The 19,493-nt window shown below is 45.8% G+C and overlaps 3 protein-coding genes and 1 long non-coding RNA gene across 4 annotated transcripts in view; 3 read left to right on the top strand and 1 right to left on the bottom strand.

The window, feature by feature from the left end:
- MYO3B (myosin IIIB) overlaps positions 1-6,457 on the top strand; it is a 367,182-nt gene extending 360,725 nt beyond the window's left edge. Inside the window, exon 38 of the mRNA XM_059726270.1 lies at positions 5,943-6,457. The gene's annotated coding sequence lies outside the window, so the exon portion shown is untranslated. The remainder of the gene's footprint in view (positions 1-5,942) is intronic.
- Positions 6,458-8,405: 1,948 nt separating this feature from the next.
- LOC132250395 (uncharacterized) lies at positions 8,406-8,735 on the bottom strand. Its single transcript, XR_009462101.1, has 2 exons — positions 8,648-8,735; positions 8,406-8,510 (listed from the first exon to the last, which is right to left on the bottom strand). It is a non-coding gene; the product is annotated as an uncharacterized LOC132250395 (long non-coding RNA).
- Positions 8,504-10,997, top strand: SP5 (Sp5 transcription factor). Its single transcript, XM_006265293.4, has 2 exons — positions 8,504-9,035; positions 9,435-10,997. The coding sequence occupies exons 1-2, from the start codon at positions 8,985-8,987 to the stop codon at positions 10,488-10,490; spliced, it is 1,107 nt and encodes a 368-aa protein (XP_006265355.2). The 5' UTR covers positions 8,504-8,984; the 3' UTR covers positions 10,491-10,997.
- A 102-nt stretch (positions 10,998-11,099) lies between these two features.
- ERICH2 (glutamate rich 2) overlaps positions 11,100-19,493 on the top strand; it is a 60,462-nt gene continuing 52,068 nt past the window's right edge. The window contains exon 1 of the mRNA XM_059727295.1: positions 11,100-11,535. The gene's annotated coding sequence lies outside the window, so the exon portion shown is untranslated. The remainder of the gene's footprint in view (positions 11,536-19,493) is intronic.

Raw genomic sequence — 19,493 nt, 5'->3', positions numbered from 1 at the left:
TGCCAAGTATACTAACTATGTAGCAGTGAAGGTGAAAAAGACAGTGACTCATGAGATCTTTTCTCTGTTTTTATTGAGGCAAGATTCCCAGTAACTTTAGTGGGGATTTTAGCTTAGAACTTCATTGTTTTGAAATGTTGATTAAAATAAGAATATTTATTAAGTTTAGCTAATGACTCTTAAATAAGTGCATAATGCTACCCCATATTCTCCTCTCCATCCTATTCAATTAAGGTAAATGATATTGTGGTAAATGGTAAGTAAGTAATGATAAGGTAAATGATACAGTGGTTAGGAGGCTAGCCTTACCTCCCAGGAGTTTTGTTAGAGTTAGTTAATGTTTGTGCAGCACTTTAAAGATGAAAGGTACAATACTAGTTCTGAGTGTTTAATACAAAGAGAGAGAGAGAGAGAGAGAGAGAGGCAGAGTTATGTATTCAAAAACATAATTTTAAAAATTACTGTTTTGGTAAATTGAATACTTACTTCACAATACTTGTATATTGAGACATGCCACGTGACATTGAATGAAGATACATTCTCTATCAAGAGATAGAAAAAACGCAGTATCTCTTAAAAGACAAGAAGGAAGGAGCAGCCTTAAAAACACTAACTTCATAAAGAGATGTCACTGTCCAGTGAATAGAAGAGTATAATTCTTTCAGGAATATAGCTGATATTTCACAAAAGGTTTGTCAGGATCCTTAAGTAAGGGGACTGGGGATGAACAAGGGAACCAGTACCAGTATTTATTAAATCCCCAATTATTAACTACTCAAATAGTAGTAACCACATGTCCTTATATTATAGCTAATGCCAGTACCCGCGCCTGGAGATTATTTGACAGCTACAGTACCCATATACTGAGCACTGGCTTTCTGGAAGCATCTGGGTATGTGGCATGCTTCCTGGCTGGCTTCTTACGACCTCTTGGCTGGCTGCATTGCTGGATGTTACTACAGCTGTGCAGTTGATATGGGGTCATAGTACTGATGGGTTCTTTTGTTTTCTTAAATGGCTCTGACTCTCATATAATTGTGAACAACTGGTGCATTTTTGCTTTTTTAAATTCCTGTTTAAAAAATTCTTAATTCATTGATGAGGATTGAGTCCCTGTATATTGATTGATTGATTGATTGATTGATTGATTGATTGATTGATACATAAAGGAACATGCTAATTTTAAAATTATCTTTTAAGATGCACCATATTCAGGTGCATGATTGGCTTTCACTAATATATGTTTGTGTGTGCATGCACACAAATGCATGTGCATAAGAAAATACATACTATACATTTAAGCATAAGGTCCAAAATATAGGCTACTTGTAAAAAGTACGTGTGTGTAATTACATATATATTATGTATTTTATATGTAGGTTCCAAAAACATCCTATATGGAAAGCGTGTATCCCTTCAAATGATGTTGCTTTATTACAAAGACAATAGTTCCTTCCAAACACACACACAGATATAGATAGGGATCTAGATGTGTATGGATTTGTATATAGTTGCTGAATAAATCCAAGTTTTTCTGCATCCCACTTGCTTGTTCTATCCTTCACAATTCTGCAGCTAGGTTTTTAGTTTCTTTTTCCATGGCTGAAGTAATACAGCTCTTGTATTTTGCAAGAAATAGTATGGGCTTGGTATACACTCTTGTTCAGCAGTCTTTAAAAAAACCAGCTACTTGGAAAAACAGTTCTATTAAAAAACATTGTCATTAGAACAAATTTAATTTATGCTATCGCAAAGCAGTCTATAATTATAACAGCACTTCATTAGCTGTTAACAATTATACATTTTGTGTCTGAATAATTGATTCAGTCAAATTGATAAAGTTTGACAACCATATGATCAGCCTAATATTAATGTTTGGATTGATCATGTGTTATTTCAGTTTAAAGTTTACACTGTTTGAAGTTTTGCCACAGCATAGACAGATGTGTCACTTGTCAATAAATTTACTAAGTAACTAAAACTAATTACCATGCAGATCCAGTTTTTAGATCTCACATTCACTGTCTAGTTAAGAAGACATAAATAACCACATAATCACCCTTTGATTACATGGTGAATAATTTCACTGTAAGAAGACGGTGGGTGTATGTTTATCTGTACGCATAAAATAAAATGATCCCAATAAATCTTCCCCAAACTAATATATGCAGTTACATTTTTTTAATAACCAAATATTTCCCAAAGCATTTGGAGAAGTAGGAACATACAGTGGGTCCTCTCAATTTTTCTCCAGAGCCTCAGCTTTCATCCTGTAAGTTTCTAGCTGTTTATAGAGGCAAAGAAAATCTTTAAAATGTAATGAGTATAATGGCTGCAGCAAGGTGTACCAAAGACAGAAACAGAGTTTCCAGAGGATTTGGAACAATTGCTTTGAAACGAAAACTGGCCCATGCTTTTCAGGGAGAGTTAACCTGGACGTCAGGGATGATATTTATAATGTCAGTATCTTTAACTGTTTCACTGCTCATCAAGACATGGAAGAAAGGAGGGGAAGTGTACAGTGGAAATCTATGCTAAGGCAGAGGAAGGAGAGAAAAGGCATAGGAGGCCAGTTGGGAATTGTGCTGAAAGATGAATATATTAAGATGATATTTTGTCCTATAACAACATATGGCAAGGCTGCCACTGGTGTACAGTTGTTTTTTCAGCTTTCGAAGTATGAGAAGGCCTTCATTAATCTGTTTGAAATCTATACTGAGATTGGGAAATGTTATGGCAAGTTTCAAAATCCTAAATCTGCCTGTTGTGTCTGGAAGATCCTGCATAGAACCTCCACACAGGGTAGAGTCATTCCAGAATAGTTTACTCTGCAGCAGCTATTCCAGTCGATGTCCATGAGTAGATAAAGCCAAATAGCAGTGATTAACTTGCATCTTATACCTAAGGGCTGTTCAGAGAGAATGCCAGTGCCCATGTCAATACCCTTAATGGCTCCTACCCACTCTCCCTAGATGGCAAATGAGCCAGTTTGAAGAAGCTGAGGCAAATTTGAGATTATATCTGTACTTACCTGGTTCCCCTAGCAGAGGTGCTGTAGGTATACCCTCACAACACACACACACTTGTGAGCATCTGACAGATCTGCATGGCTCCCAAAATGTACCATGGGAAGGTACCAGCTCCTGAAGGAGTTACTGAAGCTTGCAGAAAGCATGGAAGTATCTGCTAGAAAGGCAGCAGAAACCTTTCACTTAAAAGCGGTAGTGTAGCTGTACCCACAGAAAAGGGGGTTTACTGCTGCAGAGGAGCACTGATACATTCAAAGTGTAGATACATTCAAAGTTATTCAGGCAGAACATTATAGACACTAGGTCATAGTTGTAGTAGTTGTAGTTTATTTACAGCTTTCACCAAAACAGTAAAGCAAAATGAACAATTAAAAATGTACTTAATAAAACTAAATTGATATAATGTATAATTTTTGCTAAAAACTTACAGTAAGTGATTCATTCTACCAGTTTACACAAAATTAAAACAGAACATAAGAGTGTGACGATTTAAAATAAAAGATAAAATGAAGCAGTGGACAGTAAAATGAAACAGGAGAACTCTGGTTTTGGACTTTATTCTTTGTTCAGGTAATGCAAAAACATCTGAGAAATATAGGACAGTATTAGAAAGAAGCCAGATTGTTTTTTCTTCATTAGCCCAGTATTTAAAATTTCCCATTAATAGAGTGATCCATTTTCCCCTTATTTCTTCCAAGAGCAAATAAACATAAATAATGATTTAAGTCACCTAATTCTTCCCGCAACATCATTTTCTGTCCGAATATGGGATCCAACACTTCCTGCCCATGACAACTGCAGATCACATTAGCATGAATCTCAGTCTAGTAATGGCCTCTCATTGTTTGTAGTTTTGTACCACAGAGAGGTAGGTTCTAGGCCAAAGAAGTGTTTGTTAATCTTAAAAGAAGGGAAGGTTCAAGATAGCTTCATTGCCAGCGTACCTATCCATATGCTGGCATCTTTCATTCTGAAGTTTAAATCTTGTTTGAAATATAAGGGAAATCTTGAGTCAGTGGTTCTCAGTACATTTCCCAGGCCACTTGTCTAGAGAAGAATATAGGTGGTATGTAACCATTCAAACAAGGGTTTATAGACAAGATAAGCAAGAACCAAACTTGAGGGAGTCACATAAACACCAAAGGATTTGGGTTAACTAGTAGAGTGTAAATTGGTTAATACTGTCCCTGTGACTTAGGAGGAAAGCCTACTTAACTTAGCTTTCAGTGAAACTGAGATTTAAATTAGACTAAATATTAATGTAAATTGCTTATTGTTACAAGATGCTTTCCTCTCTAAAGCTTTGTTCAAACTACTAAACAAAGAAATATTTTGTTTAAAAGTTTTGGTCACAATCATTGGTCACAGAATCCTGGAAATACAGATCCTGAAACCAAGCGGACTTGTACTTAGCAACAAGTGGGTTGCTAAGTGGTTGGTGAACACTTGGTAGTGTGCATAAGCGCTGAACAAGAATGGAAGTATGGTGAAATTCCACCAAGAGATAAGGGGAAGAGGCCTGCCACATGTTCACCCCCACAAAAAGGAGCAGGCACATTGTGATTGTTAAACAGCACTATCACTGCAGAAGCATATTTTCTCTTCTACTCCAGGCAAACCACACTTTGACAATCTGATCCCACATAGACATACTGCAGCTTTACGATTTGTTTTTAATGGACTGAGAGATTCTTATGCTTAAATAACCTGACTGAATGTTTCAAGGGAAGGATAATGGGTTAATGACTGTATTATTTTGTAAAACAGCACTTCAAATCCTATTCAAATAAGGCCTGTAGGTTTTTAATTTTCTCCTGGAAGGCTGTTTGGCAGTTTATGGGATAGGAGAAGGTGGTTTTAGGATCATTCCTCATAGAGGGGTCATGTAATTAAAACCCCTATGCCAAAGTTATTCCCCCTTTTGTCAGTCTTTGTGAGGAGTTCAAGGGCTGAATGAGGATGGAAACTGGAGCCCATTTCAGTCCTTGCTGAGAGGTTCTTGCTCCAGAACAAGACTGAGGAATGGTAGGAAGCTAGCACTGCTGGGAGTTATGTTGTATGGTCTCGGGCTGCTCTCAAGAGTTGTTCTATTAAAAAAGGCCTAATCGTGGCTTCCATCAGGTTCAGTCCTCCAAGCAGGGTTTTGACCATTGCTCTAGAAGCAGGACCAGGGGATGTTATCCTGAGGGGCAGCCTGTGCTCTGGACATGCTCCCAGCTACTCGGGGACACCTGGGGTCTGCCAGGCAAGGGGGTAGTTTTCCTGGGGAAGGCCTGAGAGGTGCAAGCCTGGGCCAGGGTGTTAGCAGGGAACGGGGGAGAGGGTCTCTCCCTGCCACTAGCTGTGCACTTCAAGGCTCAGAGAGCAGCTTCTCCGGAGGCGCCCATGCCTGGCACACAGCCTGGTGGGGTCAGCGGGTGAAAGAGCAACTGCTTTCTGTGCCTTGGGAGTTTCCCTGCAGCCACAGACCCAGCAAACCTCGGAGGGGGAAGCGGAGGCTCTCACGTTGCAGCGGGGGGATCTCCTCCGCGCCGCAGCCTGCAAACAATAGGAGCTTTCTGCCTCGGCGGGACTTCAAAGGGCCGCCGAGGGAGCGCTCAGCCCGAGACTGTCGGCGACGGCGGAGGAGATCCGCAGATGTCCCCGCTACCTTTGTGTGCTGTTATCGCAGCTCGGGCACTGGGAGCCCCGAGCGCCTCTAACAAAAGCGGGAACACGGTGCAAGACAGATGTGGGAAACGCGAGCGCTGCAGACAGGGCCCCAGAGGCCTTTGTGGAGCCTGGCATCGGCGGGGCGGCTCCCGGAGTCCCGGCCTCTCGTCTGGGCGCGGGCGCTCTGGGCCGGGCCGGGCAGGGGCGCGGGGAGGCGGGCGGAGTGTCATGGCCGCGCTACCCCTCTCCTCTCTTCCGCAGGTCGCCTCGGGACGACGCGTGAAGCCACAGAGACCCGTCCCGGAGGCCCCTCGGCTGCCGCGGCGGCGGGGCTCCCGCGCCCGGGGACCTCCCGGCTGAGCCCGGCCTTAGCCCCGCTGCTTCCGAGCCAGCCAAGTGCTTGCGAGAGGGATCGCGGGCTCGTGTCCAAGTTTCACGTTTCATCTTTGTGGCCAAAAGAAGAAAAAACCCACAACCTCCCGCCGCTGCTGTTTACTCGTGAGCTTTGTAGCGCAGATGACAACTGCTGGAATTGCCCCTGCCCCTCCCACCTTAGCGCCTCTCTCCGCCGCCGGGATCCCGCTCAAGGCCGCCTCTTCTCAGCCTGCTTCCCGCATTCTCCCTCATCTTTGATGTCTCTTTACTTTACATTAGGATGTAGCAGCAACCCGTTTCTCCGGAAAATGGGGCTTTGTGTAACGGAGTTGACATTTGGCCTTGCTACCTGTATCTCCCGATAAGTGAAACAAATTTCTAAAATAAATATTGTACTTTGATCTCCCAGCCCTGCATTTTTCATGGCAGCTCTGAGTACCGCTTCATTAAGAATACATTTCAGGAGAGAGAAACGGCCCGAGCCGGAGCGCTAATTATTTGTACAGAAATGCTCATGCTGCCCGGTGGCGGGGGCGGAGGGGAGAGCCTGCGGGCCCGTGACGCGGGCTGCGCACAAGAGAAGGGACCTCCCAGGGGCCGCGCTGGATGCTCCGCATCTCAAGGGAATTCATTTATTTCAAGGGGTGGGAGAGCCACTGGCAGGTGAAAGTGCTGTACAACTCGTTTCCACTTCCTTTCTGAACGGTACTATTCAGATGCCGCCCGAATCACAGGTTCAATTCACCTGCGGGCGGAAATCTGGGTAGAAACCGGCCGGGGCATGTTGCGGGACCCGCAGACCGCGAGAGGCGGGGCAGTGGACGGCTCGGATCCCGCGCGCTTGGCCTCCCGCGTGGCCTGAGGCTGGGTGCTCCTGAGGCTGGCGTTTCTCCCCGCGGGCTTGCCTGGAGGAGGCGGCCTGCGCTTGTCGCAGCGCCCAGGGGGGAGCGCGGCCGGCCGGGCGGCCTCGTTATCAAGGTCCCGGCGCTGCACAGGGACACTGCCACCCCCTCGCTTCCCCTCCCTCGGGGCGAGCTGACGAGAGCAGGAGCCGAGCGCCCTCGAGCCTGAGCCGGGCGCCCACGTGGCAGCTGCCAGCGCCGCTCCCAAGCGCCTCGTCCCGCCTGGGCAGACACGCTGTGGCCACCGCCTCTGTGCCTCGGCTGAAGCAGCCACGAGCCGCCGGGCCGGGCCGGCGTCCCCCGCGCCTCCGGCCCAGGCCTCAACGCGGAGCCGTGGGAGAGGACTTGGCACTTTAATCCCTTCAAAGCCCCGGCCTCATTCAAGCCCCGCGACGCTCGGAAGCCGGCGGGGCCGGGCCGGGGCTGCCCCCGCGGGAAGGCCAGATAAAGATCTCTGTGTGCTGGCCTGTAAAAAGGCTTCACGGGCGATGGGAGCACAATTGAGGCCGGCGACGCCTGGCCGGATCGAGTTACCTGAGGAGACAGGGGCAGAGGCAGGAGCTGCCCACAAAAGTTCCCCCCCCCCCGCTCGAGAGGTCTGGGGACGCCCCGCTCCGGCCCGGGTTCAGCCCGGCGCGTCGTATCCGCGGGGCAGCACCGGATCGGCCGCGGGGGGACGGAGGAGCCCCGCTCCGACACGCCTGCCCCGCGGCCCGCGCCGCTTTCTCCGCACGGGGTCAGGAGCAGAGGGGCAGCAACAGAGAGAGCCCGGGGGCCTCTCGGAGCCGGCGGGAGGGAAGTGAGGAGTTCCCCCGCGCGTTGCCCGCTCCGGAGCCGTGTTGCCAGCCTGCCCTGCCCTGCCCTGCCCTGCCCTGCCCTGCCCAGAGCAGCCCGCTCAGCCCCGCAGCCCACGAGCAGCTGCTGCTGCCTGACTCGCAGCCTCAGGCTTCTTCAGAGCAGGCGCTTCCAGCAGCTTCACACCCACCCCCGCCCTCCCGGGGAGCAGGAAACTTTCCTGCTTCTCCCGTCGCCTTCTGCTTCCCGAGTGCCCGTGTGGGCAGGAGGCAGCCCAGCGGCCGGCGCTTCGCGCCCACAACCGCGACCCCCTCTCGGCTCGGCCCCGCTGGCTCCGGTGGGGCAGAGCTAGCACAGGCTGAGCCCGGGGGGCACGGGAACAGCACGGTTCTTTGCCTAGGCATCTGCAGGGGCTTCACCGCAGCTTTGCCCGCAGGGAGCCCCGTCCGTCCCCCCCCCCCCGCCGCACACATGCGGACACACACGCGTGCACGCACACACACAAACTCTTGGGGAAGTTTTGCGCTCGAGATCCACCAGCTCCGCTCAGGTGAACTTGCAGCGTTTCTACTAACGCCCCTTCGAGCCATCACAAGCTAAGAGCGGGATCCGGAGGCAGATTTCTCCGGAGATAACAAAGACACATTGTCACTTTAGGGCTCTGCTACAAATCCTTAATTGCAACAAAAAAAAAGGTGGGGGAGGGGATCCAGTGTCTCGAGCATCCAATGCGAGGGTCTCCAGGCGGTAAGGGGGCCTTTGATCAAGAAAATCCAATTATTTGTGTATATACATTTCCCACATAGTGATTACTTCATTAATTGTCCCGCCTTTATCTCCTCCCTTCCCATCCCCCCTAATAATCAGTTCTTTTATCCAGACCAACAAACACACCATAGGAGCTTTGTGGATTCAAAGGATTTGCTTTCGCTTCTGAAAGAGCCGCTATTCTTTGATGATTGGGTAGCGGCAAACTTCAAAGCCATAAATCTTCCCTCTGACTGGCTGGCGGCCCAGCAAAGTCCTTATCAAATTCTTGGAGGTGATCCTGGTGCAGTCAGACAGTCCGCGGAGATCGCGCGGCGCGGGGGCGGGGGCGGCCGGGCTCGGAGGCAGGAGATCAGAGGGAAGGCGAGAGAGAAGGAAGCTGGGCAGCTCCTCGTCTTCCCCTCGGCGCCTCCATGCCTCTGCGCTGCCCCGGGGCCCTCCCCTCGCTCCGGGAGCAGTAGCCATGGCCGCGGTGGCCGTGCTCCGCAACGACTCCCTGCAGGCTTTCCTCCAGGTTCGTGGCCGCGGACGCGGACGGGGGCGGCTGACGCGGGCTGCCGGCACCCTCGGGGGTTGGGACGGCCCCGGCGCGGGGAAGCTGCGAGCGGGCGAGAAAAACCCGCCCGACCTGCAAACTTCCCGCGCGGGCCGGGGGCACCCGCGGGCTCGGTGGGGCGCGCAAAGGGGAGCTCCAGCGCGGCCGGCCCCGCGGAAGTCAGCCGGGGCTTCGCGGGCCGCTGCTGTCCCGGCCAAGTTTGGCGCCCGCGCGCGGAGCCGGGAGGCCGCCGGCGCCCCGGGGCGCTCCCACGCCCGCAAACTTGGCGGGGCGGCGCCGCACGTGCAGGGCGGGGCGGGGCGGGCCGGGGGCACGGCCTGGGAGGGCTACTAACCTTGTCGCCCTCCCTCCGCGCAGGACCGCACCCCCAGCGCCTCCCCGGACTTGGCCAAGCACTCGCCCCTAGCTCTCCTGGCCGCCACCTGTAGCCGCATCGGCCAGCCGGGCGCAGCCCCGTCGGATTTCCTGCAGGTCTCGTACGACGCGACGCTGGGCTCCCCCTCCAGGATCTTCCACCCGTGGGGCAGCGAGATGCCGGCGCACTCCCCGGGGGCGCTGCCCCCGCCGCACCCCAGCCTGGGGCTCACGCCGCAGAAGAGCCACCTGCAGTCCTCCTTCGGGGGCGCCCACGAGCTGCCCCTCACGCCCCCGGCCGACCCCTCCTACCCCTACGAGTTCTCCCCGGTCAAGATGCTGCCCTCCTCCATGGCCGCCCTGCCGCCCAGCTGCCCCCCCGCCTACGTGCCCTACGCCGCCCAGGCCGCCCTGCCGCCCGGCTACTCCAACCTGCTGCCCCCCGCGCAGCCCTGCCGGCAGCTGTCGCCCAACCCGGCGCCCGAGGACATCCCGTGGTGGAGCATCCAGCAGGCGGGGGCTCCGGGCGGCTGCGGCCACCGCTTCCCGGCCGCGGCGGCCGCGCTGCAGCGCAGCCTGGTGCTGGGCCACTCGGACTTCGCGCAGTACCAGACGCAGATCGCCGCCCTGCTGCAGACCAAGTCTCCCCTGGCGGCCACGGCCAGGAGGTGCCGCCGCTGCCGCTGCCCCAACTGCCAGGCGGCCGCGGGCAGCGCCCCCGAGGCGGAGCCGGGCAAGAAGAAGCAGCACGTCTGCCACATCCCGGGCTGCGGCAAGGTGTACGGCAAGACGTCGCACCTGAAGGCGCACCTGCGCTGGCACACGGGCGAGCGGCCCTTCGTCTGCAACTGGCTCTTCTGCGGCAAGAGCTTCACGCGCTCCGACGAGCTGCAGCGGCACCTGCGGACTCACACGGGCGAGAAGCGCTTCGTGTGCCCGGAGTGCGGCAAGCGCTTCATGCGCAGCGACCACCTGGCCAAGCACGTGAAGACCCACCAGAACAAGAAGCTCAAGGCGGCGGGCGACGCCGTCAAGCGGGAGGAGCAGCGCGGGCTGTGACCTGAGGGCAGCCCCTGCTGCGGGCGGGCTGGAGGAGGAGCCACCCCGTGACTGCGCCCAGCTCAGCCCCGCCACGGCTCCGGGGACTGCAGGCCCTGGCCGCTCCCGGGCCTGGCGTGGGACAAGGGCCCGGGGCGCCCCGCAGGTGCAGGACAGACGCGAGCGGCCCTGGCCGTGCCCGGGGGCTACGAGCGGCCGCTGCTGGGGGAGCCGGCCCCGGGCCGTCATTTCTGGGCAGGGGCTCGTGTCACTGCCCGCGGCTGCGGTGACAATGGGCGAACCGGAGCAGCAGTGGTGCTCTGGGGGCCCGCGTCTTTCAGGGCCAGAGACCCAACTTTTGTGTACAGGTTATTTAATAGTTTGGTTTGAATACAAGTGGTTTTTTTTTCTCTTGTCCTTGGCTCCATGCGGGGGCTCCAGCATGAGATGTTTCTGTAAAGCGACCCGCAACTGCAGCGTGAAAATAAATACATTAACACTGGGGTCACGTTGGGAAGATCCCACTGAGTCGGTCTCATTTGATCTTTTCTTCCTCCCGAAAGCTTTACAAAACGCCCCAGTTTGAAGAACTGTTTTCTCGTTTATTTAGTCTGAGCAAACTCCTCGGCCACATTTATTTGATAACCTCCAGTTGTTGCAATAGCGTGAGCCACAAGCTGTTCCCCACATTTCATGCTCTCAGATTGCTTTGCCAAGGCAAGGCAAAGTTTTCTAAGGATCCCGTCAGGAAAAAAATACTGTGAGTAGCAGGACTGGAAGGAAGACCAGTTTCAGCTGAGTCCACTCCCAGTCCAGATGATGAGGATTAGTTACTCCAAACGTAACAGTAAACTTTAATTTAATTAATTAATTAATCCACAGCACCAGCAGTTGAGACCTATGTTATGCTTTGCAAACAGTCCTTTAAAAGCTGATCTGGTTGAGGCTGATGCGGTGCTGAATATATATTTTTGGCAGTCAAGTCATGGGCGTAGAAGAGGAACAAACATAACTGGCATCTTTTCAGAGGTCAGAAGCTACAAACTATATTCTGAATCTAAGGAAGGTGAGAATACTTAAATATCCCAATTTTACATTAAAAGAAATGCATGGTAGTATGATACAGTGGGTGAGCTTTAACTAGGCATTTCCTGGCTTTTGTTTATGTCACCACAGGAGGATAAAATGCTTTCTGTATAAGAATTTCCTCTTGTTTAACCCTTGCTCTTATTTTAGAAGCAGGGTATAGACAGCGCTTATTTGCTTGCCCAGGATGCCAAAATGGCTGTCACTGTCCTGAATACTCAAGCTCTAGGAACACTTTCACACGCTGTTTCACAGTTTAAAATAACATTTACCCAATAAACTAAACATTATTTAAAGCATAATAGTACTCATCATGCACCTATATAGGTACATAATCTTGGCAAAATATATTTTAAAAATAGTTACTGTATTTTTAAATAAAATGGAAAGTTATTATAAAAATCAAACCAACCAGGCACTTCATTAATCCCTCACCAAAATTCACCCTCTTTTAAAATAGGGAATGCAAAACAAAAAAATTGTTTTTATATCCAATAAACTTTCTCAATTACTTATTAAAATAGTGAAGTTGAAGGTTCTTTTTCTGATTTGGTAGACACATATTTATATTGTATTGTCAGTGTCAAACTTTAGTCTGTTTGCCATGGAACTTTTAACCAAGTATTGAAAGTAGACATTTTATTTGTAGTTAAAATGATACGAAGTGTAAAATGGTTTGTATTTTATATAAAAGTTCTGACTTCAGTCTGGAAAGAATCAAATTCAAGAGTGATCAACTGAACATCAACATCTGAAACAGGAAATGATGTCTAATGTGTGTTTCTCTTAACTAGCACCTTATAACTATACAGTAATATATTAATTTTTATGATCCTAAAATAACTGTTTAGGGGCAAAGTCCTAAATTAATAAAGGAGATAATGAACTCCTACCTATTGAGATTATTTTATATCTATTATATTAGAGTATCCCATGACAGAAATGCCAGCAATTACTGCATTTTGATAAATATTCATTTTAAATGTTAGGCTGCTCTAGCATGCACTCCTAAGACCATACTATCCATATTATAAAGAACACTGTTGTATCCACAGAGTAAGTGCTAGGAATAGGGGAGAATGATAGATGCCATGAAGAATCTGACCCAGAAGTCCTTATTTAGATATAATTTTCACTGGAACAAAATTATGCCCTAAATATGGAAACAGCAGTATATAAAATACCAGTTCTTAAAGATTCCCTAGTCTAAGATAGACACTGCTCTTCCTTCCTTTGGAATTAAGTTACACTTAAATGGTTAGTAAAATGGGCCCACCTAACAAAATGTACAGGAAAGTATCTGACAGTACTGTTTCAAATAAGAGCTTGTTTCACAAACAAGGGATATTAGTCATTTTTAAAGGTCATTCTGTTCCATGTCCAATTTATATTTGTTTTCAGTGGAAATGGACAGTAACAGAAAGTGCAGTTATAAGTAGCAATACAGGAAAGGACAGTACCATAAAGTTTTACATTAGGAAAGATTTATTTATTAGATAATATAATGGACTTTGATGTTGGAACAGGATCATGCTCTTTTGCTACTAAACAAGTGCCAAGATCAGGATCAAGCATTAATATGAAGTGAAGCAATATATTTGTTATTTTATAGCAGCAGTTTTGTCTGAGTAAGAACTCTTATCTCTGACAATGTTCCATTAAAATGACTTTATCTTATTATGTCAAATAAGGTTGATATTAAAGTCTGATAGTCCCTGATACTGCCAAGTGGCAGTTTCTAAACAAGACCAGTCTGGAAAGATAACATCCTCATGGATTAGAGCATGGATTTTGAGTGTAGTTAGTCAAAGACCAGATTATTTGTAAAAATTCATCTTCTGAAATTACTGTTTTGGGTTTTTGTTAGCTACTGTTCTTTTACCTGTAACCTCTAGTCAGTCATTCTGAGTAAATGGAGTGCATACATTTGCTATAGTTCAGATCTGACCTTGCTTTCATGGAAATTAATGGCAAGATTCCCATTGACTTCAACAGCACAGGACTGAGTCTATAGCAATGTGTGATACCAGTTTTGGCTTATTCCTGATGACAACATTCCTACTGAAGTATTGAAGTTTTACCATTGACTTAATTGCTCACAGGTTTATGTTTTAGGATTTAATTGATAGATCAGAACCATGCAGTGCTATCACAAAGTCACCAAGGATTTTTACTAGAAAAAAACTGATGGCATGGAACAGCCTGAACATCTTATACATAATCCACGTTTAAACCATGAGAATGTACACATTAAAAATATATTAATTCAATTTAAATCAAATGTCTGTCAGGACAAAGATTTGCATTTAAATAAAATCTGTTGGTATCAATAATATCTAAACCCCTAATTTGCATGATAATACAAACCCATCCAAACTGGCAATTAAGAGTGAGACAAACATAAATAATACTATTTATGAAGATAGATATGCCTTGCATTATCAAAACATTAAACAGGTTTAAGATCAATGGGAAAATACTGTGAGACAATAGATGATACAATATTACTTAAATATAGTAGAATAGCTGTTGTGTAGTTCTGAAATAAAGTGCTAATTCATCATAGTTACTTCAGATGAATCTATGAACAGCTAAATTAATGTTAAAGTTGACCTGAAATGTTAAAACCTCAATAGTAATATGTAAATTGCATCTTCAAGTGAATTAAGTGATACAATAACCTATCACTTACATCTCTAGAACTTCTTTCTACCTCAGTTCTACACTATAACATTAACGGTATTAACTTTGCATTCATTAGATACATTGTACATTTACAACTCATCCAGTCAACTAGAACAACTGTTTCTTTCATAAAATTAGATGCTTAATATTCTTTTTAATTATAAATTTTGAATCCATATGCTGTTCAAGGTCAGTTGAATTCTGCATTTTAAATCTTAAAGGTTATTGGTATACTAGACACATATAGGCTAATTCATCTCCTAGTTAATTCAAATTAATTAATCTATAAGAAAAATACATGATATGGTTTCTAAAAATTAAGTTTTGACATGCTCCCTCTACAGTGTTGAAAAGTGACTTTCACACTTGGGCAAACTTGTAAATAGAGAACATTAAAATATATATATTTCCCCCCCCCCCCCAGACTTTCATTAATTAAGGGCCAACTCTTGCTATCCTAATTCAGGCTTTTATCTAGACAAGACTCATATTGACTTCAAGAAGACACTTGTCTAACTGAGGACTTCAGGATCAAATCTTTAATCTTATTCCTTGATAATCCTGTAAAACCGTAATCCTGTATTTCTGTGAGAGGTAGTTAGCTGTTAGTTTGAAGTCAAGCAGATGGAAGGACAGAAATGCACCTTGTAGACTAACTGAATCAGGTAAATTTCTCTCTTTATAAGGTCACATTATGTTACAACAGAAGGAAATATAACCAGATATGCAGGTCTCTAACTTCACATCAGGACAGAGTAGGAGGAGAAAATAAAGGGAAAACTAATTTAAACACATATCTTTAGCAAATAGCAAAAGTGACCAATACAATTTTAAGAAAAAGTATATGAAAAGTAAATGATGTATGTATATGTATATTTAAATCTCTTCTGAGTTAACATGCTTATTATAATGTTATGAGGCTATTGACAGTGATGTGCCTAAACGAACAGATATTGATTTACTAATAATGACTGGCTAATTTATAGTCTTAATAGGCAATGAAAAGTTCCATCAATATCAGGATATAGGCGTGTGTTCTAAATTATTCCAGCACATTTTTACATTGTTTCAAATGGATGCTATTTTTATTAGGGTTCATATTTCATTATCCAGACATCTTTTTCTCAAAGTATAATTTCCATTATTTTCTGTTGCCAATTTCTATTTAACATACTTGCTATTTCTATTGTTTTGCATGTGTGTATTTCAGCTAAACCAGATAAGTTGCTTTAGGCAGCAATTTTTCAAATTACTTCTTTGACTGACATATTCACTCAAATAATGCCCGCATGTATGATTATTCTCTCCATGATATAAAAAGATAGATGCTACTTTAGCATGATTTTATTTAGTGATTATACTGAAGTATGATCCCCAGCTGTATTTCAGGCATCAGCAAAATCCATAGATAGGTGGCAGTTCACAAATAGTTCATTTACAATGGGTGAAAATCATTGATGTAAAGAGGGCTTGCACACTATGCACCTCCAAGTCTTCAACAGTTAATAGGCCTTGTGCTGGTGCCTGTTCCAGGATAAGTTGTATACTACTTGTCATGAAATGCACAAATAGAACATCCAGTTGAGAAATGAATATTTTTGCCTTACTCTAGAGCCTCTATTGTATGTTTACTTTTCCCACAGTTTTTTAAATATGGGTTTATATGTCAATTATATATAGGAATTCAGAACTTCCCTAAATTATATCTGCAGTATACAGTATCAGTACATGATGGATTTACCTACCAGCTCAGAAGCCAGGTAGATTTTGTGAAATAAATATAATAGATAATACACTGCTACATTCTAAACCTTTAAGAATATGAACTCTAGGGCTAGGGACATACATTACATACAAACTGGTTTAACTGATCAGAAACTGGTTTAAACCTGTAACAGAACATAAGTTCAGTGCACATAAACCAGTTTCAAAATGACTGAAACTTGTTTAAGATAAACCTGGTTGAATGTAATATAAGACAACTGATTTGGGTCAAACCAGTTTATGAAATTCTGTCCTTCACCCCTTCCTGGTTTAAGTTAAACCAGAGTCCCCCAGCATCCCAGATGCCCCAGACCTGAGCTGTGTTGTCTGCTCCAGAGAGCACAGCTGACTCCGCCTCTCTGCTCCCTAGCCAGAGCCTGGCTTCCCCCTGCCCCCTCACCATGCTGCTTGCTACTCAAGCAGGGACCCCAGCCTCACGGATCCTAGGCATGTGGTATGCTAGCTAATGCTGAGAGGTGCCTGTGTGTGTGTCTTCAATTTCACTGGGACAGACGGACAGAGCAGTGTCCACTTAAGGCTTTTTGGAGCTAATCAACAGGTTGACTGGTAATGTCCCTTGATTCCTTCCTTGGAACAAGCTGTTTGAGAAGAGCTTGAACTAATGACTACTGTCAGATTTGCAGACAGTATGAAGAAGCAGGAAGAGGGAGATTAAAAAGTTCAGTATCATCAACAGATGTGTGCACTGTACACACCCCCTTTGCCTCGGAGTGCTAGCCTGCAGCTGGGGGCTGGCAACACTCTTGCCCCTTGAGTAGCAAGTGGGGAAAAGCCTGAGACGGTGCAGGCAGGGTGGGTTTTTAAACCCCTCCCTAATCAGAGCACCCTGCTGGGGCCTGGCCATGCCCCACCTTATCACTCTGGAAGGGAAGGGAGCGCTGCTCTAGCGCTCCCAGGCTTCTGGCCTGAGCCACTGCAGCTTTGTGCCGGCATTTCCTCAGTCCAGAGGGAATGTCTGTACAGTTGCAAGATGATTCAACCTAGGAAGGTTAGCTTAACCTGCAAAGATTGAACCAATTCAGTCTCAAGCTTTTTGAATGCCTGTCCCTAACCCAAAACAACATTGTAATGGATTTCACAACAGTATCTTCTCCCAGAAAAGGCTGTTGTAATACTAATTTTGTATTTAAACACTTTTCAGCCAAGGACCTGAAAATATTTTGCAATTAGTTAACCTTGGAACCATCTGGGTATATTTGCACCCATTAGAGAGAAGACTAAACTAAAGCCCAGAGTAATGAGTAGTCAGGTGACCAGCTCTGGTCAAAACAAGTCAACAGACATACCTCAAGAGAACACAGAATTCCTTCTTCTAAGTCTGTTCCCCTGGATCAATTTTCTTATTGAAGTGATATGAAATCATAATAGGTGAGGTTTTTATTAAGGTAAATTAAAACAAACAAACAAAAAAACATATCTCAAGCCTGCAACTGCTCTATGGCCAAATTCACTAAGAAGTCTATGAGAGTTTTGTATAAAAAAGGATAAGATGATTAGTTTCTTACTTAAAAGATAAAATCCTTTTTGCCAATTCTAATTATTTTTCCTTTACTTTCTGGAGGGCAATACTCATTCTGGTACAGAGAACCAGCCCAAGGCTTATGCACTACTCCGGTCCAATAAAAGCCCTAAGCATATCACTTCAGTAAGAATGAATAGTGTATATGATTTGTTCTGGCCTGTGCACAGGGGCAACATTCACTATTAGATACTATTGAAGTTATAAAGATGTTTATTTCTCCGATGCTTTCTTCTGTTTGGATCTCAAATTAATTGATAATGATATCTTTGAACATTCTCTGTATCTCTGGATATAACTATGATAGGAGCATCTTATTTATATATGAATACTGGTGTACTATATACTGGTCATATGCTCTGAATGTATATGCAGCTGTACTGTACTTTGGATCAGTGTACTAAAACAAACCCCTAGCGGTGACAAAAGCTGTTTTTTGGTATAAGCACAGGGTTTTTTTATGTAAGTATTTACACCACTGATTCTCAAATCAGGGTGATGCAGCACCCTAGGTTGCCTTGAGATCCTTGTCAAGAGTGCTGCAGGATGGCACACAATGATTGTGTGTGCACATTCAAACAATATGAGAAAATTCTCCCAGAAAAACAAACTTACCTGGAGACCCTGAACAGCTAAGCAAATGCTAAGCCCCTAAGAAGCAGAGAGCTGTCAGTACTGATGATGTGCAGCCAGGGAGGCCCTGTGCACACATTTCAATATGCTCTGTGGGCTCCCTCAGTCTGCCTGGGGACAGAAGGTAGCAGTGTACAGGAAAGCCCTGATTGGCTGACCCATACTGCTCAGAGTGAACCCATCTTTTTGCAGCAAAATGTGGGGATTGTGAAGGGGCATGCAATGCTCCTTGCTCAGCTGGAGTAGTAGAGTCTAGTGAGTGACCCATTATTGTCTCCCAGGCGCACAGGTGGGGAATACCACCCTGGGATGCTGAAGGACTGTTCTGCAGCTTCTCTTGGAAAAGAATATGTATGGATACTCTCCTGGGAGTGATTTAACACTGGTTTGTTTCCAGGATATTTTTCTCCCCAAATCTTTTGCTCTTGGAGAAAAATCCTAAATAGCTGTACATGCTTTGTTTCTCCTGGGAGATCAGTTGCTCTCCCAGGAGAAACTGAATGTCTGTATGTGGCCAATGTTAGCACTATTAGGTGTGCAAACATGATTCACATGATAATCCCAGAGATTTCAAATAGGAATTGAGTGTTAAAAGTGTTCTAATCTGTTGTGTTCTTTCTAACAGAAGAATTGCTCTATCATTTTTCTGTAGTCAAAAAAACAAGTTAAAAGCCAGCATTTTCCAAAGGGTGCCTCAAGGCTACAAAGGGATGCTTTGAATGTAACAATTTATATCAGTTGAGAACCACTGATCCACACAATGGGTTTATGTTGGCACCAGTGCCGTGACTGGCATATCTGTGTCAGCAGGAGTCCATAGTGTAGATCTGGCCTCTCCATTTTCAAGACAGCTCACAGATCTCATCATAGTGTTCAGATTTCTGTTTGCTGGTTTTTTTGTTTTTTATTTGTCTTGTTCTGGCTTTATTGGTCATTTACAAAACCAAAAACACAACAGAAATCTCACCCTGAGACTTCATACAAGTTTCCCTTTGCTGTCTTGGTTCCTTAACTTCTACTTACTAGAGAACTATTCCCAATTTTTGCAGGAAGGATTGTGTTAATCAGTCATCTCAGCCATAGTCAGACAGAATCACAGTAATGTCATATAAATTCCTACAAAAAAAAGTCATCAGAAGAGCCCTGCCAACTGGGGGTGTGCAAAGTGGGCCGTATTCCATTCAGATTCAGCCCAATTCAAGGGACAGTGATTTGATTAATTGATTCAGATAACTGTCCCAATTCGATCTGGCTGAATCTAAATCTGAAGATTCGATGCTGATTCAGAGAATCAGTGATTCGGCCATAGACACAGC

The sequence above is a fragment of the Alligator mississippiensis genome, chromosome 4, assembly GCF_030867095.1.
Source record: "Alligator mississippiensis isolate rAllMis1 chromosome 4, rAllMis1, whole genome shotgun sequence".
Classification (NCBI taxonomy): Eukaryota; Metazoa; Chordata; order Crocodylia; family Alligatoridae; genus Alligator; species Alligator mississippiensis.
Note: the sequence above shows the minus strand (reverse complement) of the source record. Positions and strands in the feature narration are given on the sequence as shown.